General features: G+C 45.8%; 1 protein-coding gene across 5 annotated transcripts in view; it reads right to left on the minus strand.

The window, feature by feature from the left end:
• Nucleotides 1-10,043, minus strand: part of EVL (Enah/Vasp-like) — a 256,440-nt gene that overhangs the window by 21,990 nt on the left and 224,407 nt on the right. For all 5 annotated transcript variants that reach the window (XM_019518575.1, XM_019518576.1, XM_019518573.1 and 2 more), the window contains exons 5-7: nt 8,563-8,633; nt 4,167-4,396; nt 3,036-3,157 (exon numbers count right to left, since the gene is read on the minus strand). In XM_019518575.1, the coding sequence (XP_019374120.1) occupies nt 3,036-3,157; nt 4,167-4,396; nt 8,563-8,633 (423 nt within the window). The remainder of the gene's footprint in view (nt 1-3,035; nt 3,158-4,166; nt 4,397-8,562; nt 8,634-10,043) is intronic.

Below are 10,043 nucleotides of genomic sequence, written 5' to 3' on the forward strand. Positions count from 1 at the left end.
CCCCAGCTGACTTCTTGCCCTCTGGGCAGGGGGCTGGACTCGATGATCTTCCAAGGTCTCTTCCAGCCCTAATGTCTATGAAATCTATGAAAATTGTAGACTCAGTGTGTTATACCAGTATCCATTCTACAGACAGCACTGCACATTTGCATAGCGCTCTACGTATCACCCAATGTGTGATAGCTACATTCTGCTCAGGCAAGAGAAACACTTAAGTGAATTTGCCTAAAAGACATGTTGGACCAGTAATATTTTAGCAGCACAAATATGAAGGGAGAAAAATTGTCAAGCCTGGTGTTATATCAGTAATAATGGAGAGGAGACTTTAAAGCAGTAGAGAGAGTTTGTGTAACAGGAGAAATGTTATCAGGGAACTTTTTATTGCACAGGCCATAGCTGGCTGGCAGCCAGGGGTGGGAGGAAGGTTTAAGGAAAGGGAAAAGAAAGGAAAAAAGTATAAATATGGTTCAAATTAAAAATGTAGTCCCTTTGCCAGGTGGACTTGTAGATCCAACTGCTGAAATGGGGGTTTGTATCTTGCAGCATAAGAATGCTTTAATTTCCGTGAAGCTGCATGGATGTATCAATGGGTAAAATGATGCATTTATATTACTTTTTTTTTTTTTTTTTTTTTTTTTTTTTTTTTTTTAAACTGTTCTGAGAGACTTCTGGGCTAAGTACAGACGGTCAAAAAGCCTGAGGCTGAATTGATTCAACCTAGAGATTCTTCCCTTCCAGGTTCCCAACCCCTTGCCTTAGCTGCTGTGAGTCTCAGGGGTAGCCCAGGGAGAAAAGGGAAATTCCTCTGCTCCCCTGCATTAGTTTTGCCTCAGACTTGTAGCAGCTATGGCAAAACCGGTGGTGGAGAAGCAGTGCCATAGCAAGCAGGGGGCAAACAGGGCGACCGCCCTGGGTGCTGAGGCAAAAGGGCGCCAACAGGTGCTGCCCAGCTGGGGTGGGGCATGGGATGGAGCCGCAAGCGGCTCATTTGGGGGGGGCATGGGGACAGGGGAAGGGCGCCTCCCACTGCTCTATGAAGTCCCAAGCAAGCGGGGGAGGGGTGCCCCCTGTATCTGTGGCAGGGTAAGAGCAGGCTGCTGCTGAGAGCTTTGCCCCGGGCACCAAACTTCCTTGCCATGGTACTGTGGAGGAGCAGGAGAATTTCCCTCCACTCCTTGAAGCTGCCTGAGACTTGCAGCAGCTGAGGCAAGCTGCAATGTGTTTTGGGAGGGGAAGAATTCCCCTCAGCTCCATGGGGCTGAGGGACCCTGGGCTGGGGGGGAGGAAGCTGCCCAAGGCAGGGGCTCCCCGGTGCCCCTATGCTGGGCTTCATGGGCAGGCACATATCCTGAAGGTCTTTTTCTCCCTCTCTCCTATGGCAGCACTGAAGCAATCAGCATCTGGGAAGGGGGAGGGGCCCCCACTACAGGGGCTTTCCCTCTCCCCACTGCTCTGTAAACCCTGGCTAGGGGCTTTGCCCTGCCCCCCTGCCCCATGGGCTGACAGACACAGGCAGGAAGCAAGCTAAGGGGCAGGGGGCAAAGCAGTCTGTGCTCCACTGGAACAGGCAGCATAGCTCAGGATTGCAAAGCATCCTGGGATGCTGGGGGACTGTGAGTGAAGTTGAACCAGGAAGGGGTCTGGGACAGATGTTCCATAAACTGGCTTGACCCAAATCAGTTACGTCTGATACTACATCCAACCAGGTTTATCTTAAACCAGTTTTGGCCATTTTGAAAGCAGTGTCTGTGTCCTGAACTTATGTTCTGTTACAGGTTTAAACCAGTTTCTGATCACTTAAACTGGTTTATGTGTAACTTCTGTCCCTAGGCTTGGTGGGCTTGACAGGCTGAGCTGGTTCTCACACTCCAAGTGAAACATCTATGTTCCCACGGTCCTGTCTACATTCTTTGTGCAATGGGCAGGAAGTTTTTATTTATATGTCAAACACCTTCTACCGAAGCTGCAGTGACACCAAAAAATAACACAAAACGGTAGCCTGCACTCCCAGTACTGTCCAGTGAACACTCCTGTGTTGTTTTTAAGAACCGTTAACCCCTGTGTACTATAAGGGCTGGAGAGTTTACGAAGCGGCTCCCAGAGATCTGCATAGCAAGGTATTTGACCCATCCTAGCCATAGGGACATTGGGAGGGGGGAGATTTTCCTGAACCCAGGGTCCCTGTGCATTAAGGCCTTTAAAAAAATATGTGCAACCAGTCTGCACATGCAGTTTCTGATATCCCTGGAGCATTAGGACCCCAGGATTGAGAAGCCTCCCATATACCAGGGCCCTGGGACCTCAAAAAAACTGCACATGCAGCTGAGCTGCACACAAGGTTTTCTGCCATCCCAGTGCACGGGGCTCTGGGGCTGACCCCAGTGCAGTTCTGCGGTTGGGACCTGTAATCAGCTAACAGTTGATCCCTGACCTTGGGACTATACTTGAGTCTCCAACCAGTTCCAGTGCAGTTCTGAGAACTGGGATCAACAATCAGCTGATTATGGGTCCTAAGCTCCAAGACCATTCTAGTTCATGCCACACTGCAGGCACACATCTTGCAACCTGCTGGCTCAAGGGGAGCCTAGGATTACGATTCCAGACTCCACCTGCACTGGCAAGTAATAACAGTGCAGTTGGTATCTGATTCTTTATCCCAAATTGCACATCCTGCCATTCACATGTGGCATGACAGGAGGCACAATTGCTGGGATTGGGGATCAGATCCCATTGCGCCATTAAATGAACATGTGCCGGGGGTTCAAAGCACCTACTCTTATAGGTTCTGCAGGTTCAGCTAGAGTTGCTGGCAATACTTACACCTCTACTGTGTCATGCCAGTGGGATCCAGTGAATTACACCTACTTAGGCTGTTAAGCTCCTTTCTTGAGCCTTCACAATACTGTGTCCTATGCAATGTTTTGCCAATTCAAAAGAGAAATCAAAGGTACCCAACTGGTAGATAAGAGCAGTGCTCTGTTCTGCAGTTTGCTCTCCAGCTTGTTCTAGTTTTCACTTTAAGATGAAGTACAAACCTTTTTGCCAGTAATTTATTCATTTCTTCCATTAGTCCTCCTCCGCCTCCACCGCTACTTGTTCGATTGGCATCACTCTTAGAGGCCCCACAGGGACTGGAGCCTCCTGAAACATCTTCTGGCTTAAGACACAAATCATCATTGCAAATCACAGAAAGGAATTTATATTGGGAACCTGCCTTTTGTGACAAGCTGAAATCATCACTAGGTGCAAAGGTTCATAAATGCAGCCTGAGGGCAGAGGCAGGAAAGCACAACCACATCAGAAAGAAGCCATATGCAAAAGCGGTCAAAACCAGTGCCTAATCCATATTTAGGACTGAGAAACCCACTGTGGGTTGGGTAAACATATGGGCAAGCCACAAACACAGCCACAGTGATTTTTGTTCATTCACGGTCAGATTCTGAGCACTTATTCACCCAAAGACTGAACAATCCAGCCATCGTAGTATAATTTAAATGATTTATAATAATTGTGATGGTATAATACAAGTCCATGTTCTCTGGCACACTTTGTAGAAGCAATGAAGCCTGTAATATGAGAACTCAGGGCAGTCATCTGCTAATTAATCTTTACTGAGCACTGGGGGCAAAGGGTAAATTAGTCAGAGCAAAACTCAGGGGGAAAAAAGGAAATTCCTTCATGACATTGATGAAACCAGAAAAAGAAACATGCTCTTATGGCGGTGAGACTTTGGTAAAATGATCATTATAAAGACCTGAGCTTTAAATATGTTATCTATCCTTCCACTTGTGTTTGTATTCATGTTCAACTCAGGGACACGTGGGTAAAAACTACTATAAAAAAAACACTCTCCTGTGCAGAGACTGTACGTATAACTGGGTAATCCTTAAAAACATAAGGTGAAGGTTTACTGAGATCAACATAGTCTTGACCTGGATTATACCCTAAATGTCTCTAGTACAACTGTACATGAACAAAGCTGAACCAGGCAAGTGATTTTTCATGGCCATGGAACGCACATGTAAAGCACATTTTACAGGGTTTGGTAATGCTTGCTGAATATACATGGAGTAAATCAGCAGAACATCAGCTCAGACAAGACCAAGCAAGTCTTACTTTGCAGTGAAGACAGGCCTACTGAGAACATCTTATGCCCTGGTCCTTACCCGCTGTACTCTCCGTAATTTGGCACTAGCCAGAGCTGCTGCGAATCCGGACGTTGACCCGTCATCAGTGCCAACCCCCTGTGCTCCACCTGCTGGCAGTGGAGGTGGGGGAGGCGGGGCAGCCCCCATTGGTGGAGGAGGTACTGGTGGGGGTGGCGGAGGCGGCGGTCCACTGGATGATGCAGGGATTGCAGCAGCAGCACTAGGATGACCAGGTGGAAGGATGGGGCCTGAAACAGAGGAAATCAATGAGAAATAAAGAATAGTGCCTCCCAGTTCACACATTATCAGGTTTTCTTTCCGCTGGCAGTCATGTGAATGAAGGCCTGATGGGCAATCAGTGCAAGGGTGACCATGCCATCAGATGAACGATACATGGGGAATGCATCAATGGTTCAACATCTGCATTAGTTGTCATATAAACTTGTGCCCTCATGTGGAAATCTGTAAGTGATACCCTCCTCTTCTCCCTCTTTTCCTGTGCACAAGTCACAACACAGCATGCCTGTGCTAATTCACAGGCAGCTGCTTTCTTCTATTTCTTTATTGTAACTTCCCATCTGCAGATAAATAAGGGGCAACGGCTAAGTTTGAACACAACATTCACCTCCATGAACTCTCAGGCTGTATGTATCATGCTTACTTTCCTGAAATACTGGTGGCTAAATTTAATGTTCCTGAAAATTAAAGGGCAAATATTGAACTTAGCCACAGCACTGGTGAAGAGATGTGACTGAAAGTAGCAGTGTTCAACTGATTGATTTAGCATGGTTACATGTCTTTATTTGTAATGCGTGGGAGTATATCATCAGGGGTAGTTATATCCACCACTACTCTATCTCATCATAGGCTTCAGTTGATAGTTTATTTTAAAGTCAACTGTGTAATGTATATTATTTTGAAGGAGGATTTTACTGGTATGAAGGTAAACTTTGAAGTGATATTTTGACAGTAAGGGCCTGATTTTTCTATCATTCATCACTGTGGTGGGAGGTAACATCTTAACATCGCAGCAGCAAAAATACTGCAGCAAATAATTCAACTCACAATTCTGCCTTTGCAATGAGCTCTGGGTGCCATTAGAAACACTTTAAATATCTTGATACCAATGTGGGCTCACAAGTACGAACTGGCAATTCACTGAGGACACAGTTAACTATAGTTGCAAAACTTCACCCACAAAACCAGAGGTCACATTGAGACCTCACTGAAAAATGATTTAATGATACCAACTGAATGAAGTAAAAATAATGGGGTAACCTATGCAGCTGGAATGAATTAAAATTACTTTATTGCAGTGAATGCATCTGCAAAGAGTAACAGCAGCTGCAGGTCCAAATCAAGAGGCAGTTGTAATATCTGTAGCAGAAAATTTGTCAATGAAAGATGCATGCAAGTGCTTCCTAACTTCTCTAGACATATCAATTAATGCACAATAACATTATTCATAGCAATGGATCCAATTTGCAAAAAAAGTCCTATCTGGATTTCAAATAAGCCCAATTCAGAGCTGTTCTGATGCAGGTTATCAGTGTAGAGAATTTTAAAAATAGAGTCAATATGCAAAATACAGATCCAGACTCAAGGGGCCTCTATGCTAAAAAACATTAGCCAGCCTAAACATTTTTGTGAACCCTGATAGTTTAGATGCAGTTTCTACCAACAAAGTGCTTATGCAGCTTATGCAACTCCCCCAGGAAAATATACTATAGTGGCAGAAAGGACTTCTTTCTGTAACTATCTACATTAGGGCTTTTGGTGGTATAGAAATCTTGGTAACAAGTCACCCCCCCGCCACCTCTAACAGACATTACTACACCAACATATGTTTCTGATAGAGAGCCTTAGATTTCAAACCATGCTAAGTTTGAAGTATTCACTTGGGTTTTGTATCAAGACTATTGCCAATTGCATGGAAGCCCACCAGTGAACATGCTGGAGGACCCCCTCTGTGAAAATGCGAAAGTATGAGAGTTTATTAAGCAGCTACAGAGCCTTGTTTCTTCAGCTCATGCTTTTATCTCTGGAGGTCCCAATTAATTCCCCCCCAGTGTTGGCCAAGAGGTAGTCGTTACACTAAAACTGAACAAGTGTGGGCTTTTTCATATTTCTCTGAACTATTATGTGCAGTACGATTAGTCTCAGATTGCTCAAAATTTTCAATTTCTTGTTCAGGACAGGGCAAACAGGGCTTTATAAACAATCAGTTCAAAGCTAAAGCTCTTTTAAAGGTTATAACTCATTCAAAACAAGTACTTACTCAACTGGGAAATGGTTGATGAACTCATGTAAGGAGGGGTCCTCTTGGACATATTCACCTCAGACACAGCAGCATAAGTGGGAGGTAACGAGACAAAGTGTGACATGGACTGGTATAGTTGCTGCGGAGGGTGCAGGGATGTCTGGGAGGACTGAGAAGGAGCCTGGATAACTGGCAGCTGGGAGATGGGCACAGTTTCTAAGCATGAGAAGAAAGACCCATCTGCACTTTCTACCTGGGTCCTATAGGAGTTTAGAGGAATTTGTGTGGTTAGAGGTCCTTTGGGTTGGCCATTCAGGCCTATCTGAGGTACATCTGCACAAGCTTCTTGGACCGTCATACCTGTAGAGCCTCTGATCCTGCCATTCTGGACAGGAATCACAGGAAGGACTACTGGAATATGTGGCTGCAGGACAAAACCCTTCTGTACAGGGGAAGTAACTGCTAGAGAAGAAGGCAGCTGAGGAGAGTAGGATAGAGAGGACCGCCTGACGAGCTGGCGAGAGGTCAACAGAAAATGGGAAGGTGGGGCAGGGGGCGGAGACAATGAGATTTGCTTGATGCTTTGCGTGACAGTCCTGTGGCTCGGCAGGACCGGGGAGGAGGAGGAACCCGAGGACGGCAAGAGCTCGGAGGCAGAATGTCTGTGGTGAAGCTGTGGGGAGTCTCTGGCTCTGGCAGAGGATCTGAAAGAGGTTTTATTACTGGGCTTGGGAGCAGCAGGTGCTGAAGAGATAGCTCTGGCGTAAGACGGTGGTGGAGGGGCTGGGTCAGCTGAAGTAGGTGCGCTGCAGTTATTGTAGTCGGGAGGAGGAGACTGGCAGTGGGAGGGGGAAGAACACACTTTTATCTGAAGGGTGGAAACTAAAAGAACAGAAAAGAAACATGAAAAGAATAACATGGGTATAGAGAAAGGCACAGCAGCAAGGAGAACATGGAAATAAAGAGCAAATGAAGCAGAAACTTAGAAAAAAACAAACAAACAAAAAAAGAGGATGGTGCAGACACTGATTTTGGTGATGCCCTGATAACCCCAGAAATTGAGAGCTGTTCCTTCCTTTAGTGCAAACCAGTGGGAAATACACATCATGCACCAGAGTTCCTGCTTTGAAGTTTATGAAGCTGTTTCTAATCCTACTCCTCAGCCTGAGCAAGATTTACACATTACCTTTGTTCCAAAGATAACAGCAAGTGACATTTTGAACACAGATGGGCAAAAAGGTTGTGTACAGCAGCAATGCCTCTGTGAATGCTGTGGTTTGCTCAGCTAGAAATTCCAGTGGCTGGGTCCCACTGAAAGGCTCCTTGCAAATCAGAGCCAGGGTCTAGTCTGTGTTAAGTGATGCTATATGGTACATAGTACACATCTACCATGCTCCCAAACATTGGGAGTCAAGTGTTGCCCCTCTCTCACTGCACTAGCTCTTTGTGCACATAATTTAGCTGATTGAAAATTAAAAAGCACTGGGCAAAAATAAAAAACCTCCTGCCAGATTCACACAAAGTTCTGACCTTTGTGCGGTTTTTTCATGGATGTAAAAGCTGCATTTTGCAGCCATAAAATTGTCTCTCTGCCTTTTCCCAAGTTGTTAATATTTAGAAAATATTTTTAAACCTCATTCAATATTTTGCTAGTAACTGTACGAAAATCACTCCCTTTACTTCCTGGAAACCCCAGGCTTAGGGCAAACCTTCAAGCTGGGGCTCTCTTCTGGGCTTTGGTCACTTGGTGTCACACCCTTGATGTGAAGGACCCCATAGCCAGCCACAAGCATCCCTCCTCTATGTGAATATGTAGAGAGGGTGACCGGGCTTTATCAGTACCTTAGAGGCCTATTAGCCCTGGGCACTAGTGGCAATGCCCAGTTTAGAGCACAGGATAATGGCAGAGTGCAAAGCTTCAATCTAACTTGCCTTTGTTGCACTTTGTGCGCCAAAGATCTGGGCCTTAAACATTAATGAAAGCAGTGGAATCAATGCAGCCATGTCCCAAGGTATTTTCTAGCCAGAAAAGTTTTGAAGTCCTAAAACCCTTACTGCAATATTGAGCATGCTGGGTACTTCAGTAACAACACACGGGCACCACCAGCAGCCAGAGAAAAGCATCTGTGTTGCTTACAAACTCTTGATACATACCTGTGGTAGAGGTTCTTCTTTCCAGAGACTCCTGGCGTTGCTGCTGCTGCTGCTGCTGCTCCATCACTTGCCTAAAACAAGGGTTTTTAAAATAATCTTGATGTATGTGTTACACTTTGGGGTAAACGCTCTATATGCTGAGATGGGCTCACGTCATAAATCTGAGATCTGGGAGTTATTTGGGTCAGTCCGTTATAGACATAATGGCCAGACCAAAATGGGCCAGTTCTGATATCATTTGCTAGTATATAGTTCCCTGGCTTTGAAAGCATTAGTCCTGATTTATAACAGTGGAAGTGAAATCACAAGAGAGCCTTGCACTTGTGGGGTACTAAAACTGCCTGCTATAGAAGCATGTTTCTTTGTGCAGGATAATTCTATAACAATATGAGGATTAGCAGTGAACTTAAAGCAAGAGAGCACTGTGGTATCTCAGCCAGCACTGCACTGAAGCATGTGATCAAGCATATGAGGAGTTCCAAAGACAGGCGGGCATCTGATGAGCTTAAAGTGAAGCACATCCCTTAATAACACGTGGATCTGGATCCACAGGACCTTCAGTACTAATAATAGGTTAAAGAAATACAGTCTGTATTTAGCAGTTACCTCTAAATCACTCACTGCTTTAGATAGCTAAATAGCAAGCTCCTTTGTCATCACCACAGAGCACCACAGGTGAGCAAAGTCTGGGATGCCCAGTTAAAAGAATGAACTTATAACACTACAAACTGCAGCCCAACTGCACGTGTGGAAACCCACTGAGGTCAACAGCTAAGTACAGACACTCAAAAAGCCCAAGACTGAATTGATTCAATCTTCACAGTTCAGGCTAAGCAGTGTAAATGGAACTGATAAGCAAGTGAACAGACATTCACTTTTGATTCCGGAAATGCAGCCACATGCCAGCAGTGGCCCAGGCCAGAAGTCCGGGGATGCCAGAGCACATCTCCCTGCTCAGCTGGAGCAGACAGCTTGGGCCAAGCCTAGCCCACCCACCCTGCAAGGTGGGGTGGGGGATGCATGCAGGGGAGGTGCAAAGCATCCTAGGGGTCTGCGAGTTAACCTGAATCAACAACCTGGAAGATGGCACAGAATGCACCCTCAGCAAGTTCGCAAATGACACCAAGCCAGGGGGAGCAGAAGATATACTGGAGAATAGGGTGAATAAGGAAAAATTCAGAGTCCTGAAATTAGGATGGAACACACCCATGCAGCAGTACTGGCTGGGCAGCAGCTCTGCAGAAAAGGACCTGGGGGTTACAGTGGACAGTAAGCTGAATATGAGCCAGCAGTGTGCCCTTGTTGCCAAGAAGGCTAACGGCATACTGGGCTGCATTGGTAGATGCGTTGCCAGTGGGTCAAGGGAAGTGATTATTCCCCTCTATTCAGCACTGGTGAGGCCACATCTAGAGTACTGTGTTCAGTTTTGGCTCCCCCACTACAGAAAGGATGTGGACAAAATGGAGACAGTCCAGCGGAGG

This window comes from Gavialis gangeticus, unplaced genomic scaffold, assembly GCF_001723915.1.
Source record: "Gavialis gangeticus isolate Ggan-Ray unplaced genomic scaffold, GavGan_comp1, whole genome shotgun sequence".
In the NCBI taxonomy this organism is placed as follows: Eukaryota; Metazoa; Chordata; order Crocodylia; family Gavialidae; genus Gavialis; species Gavialis gangeticus.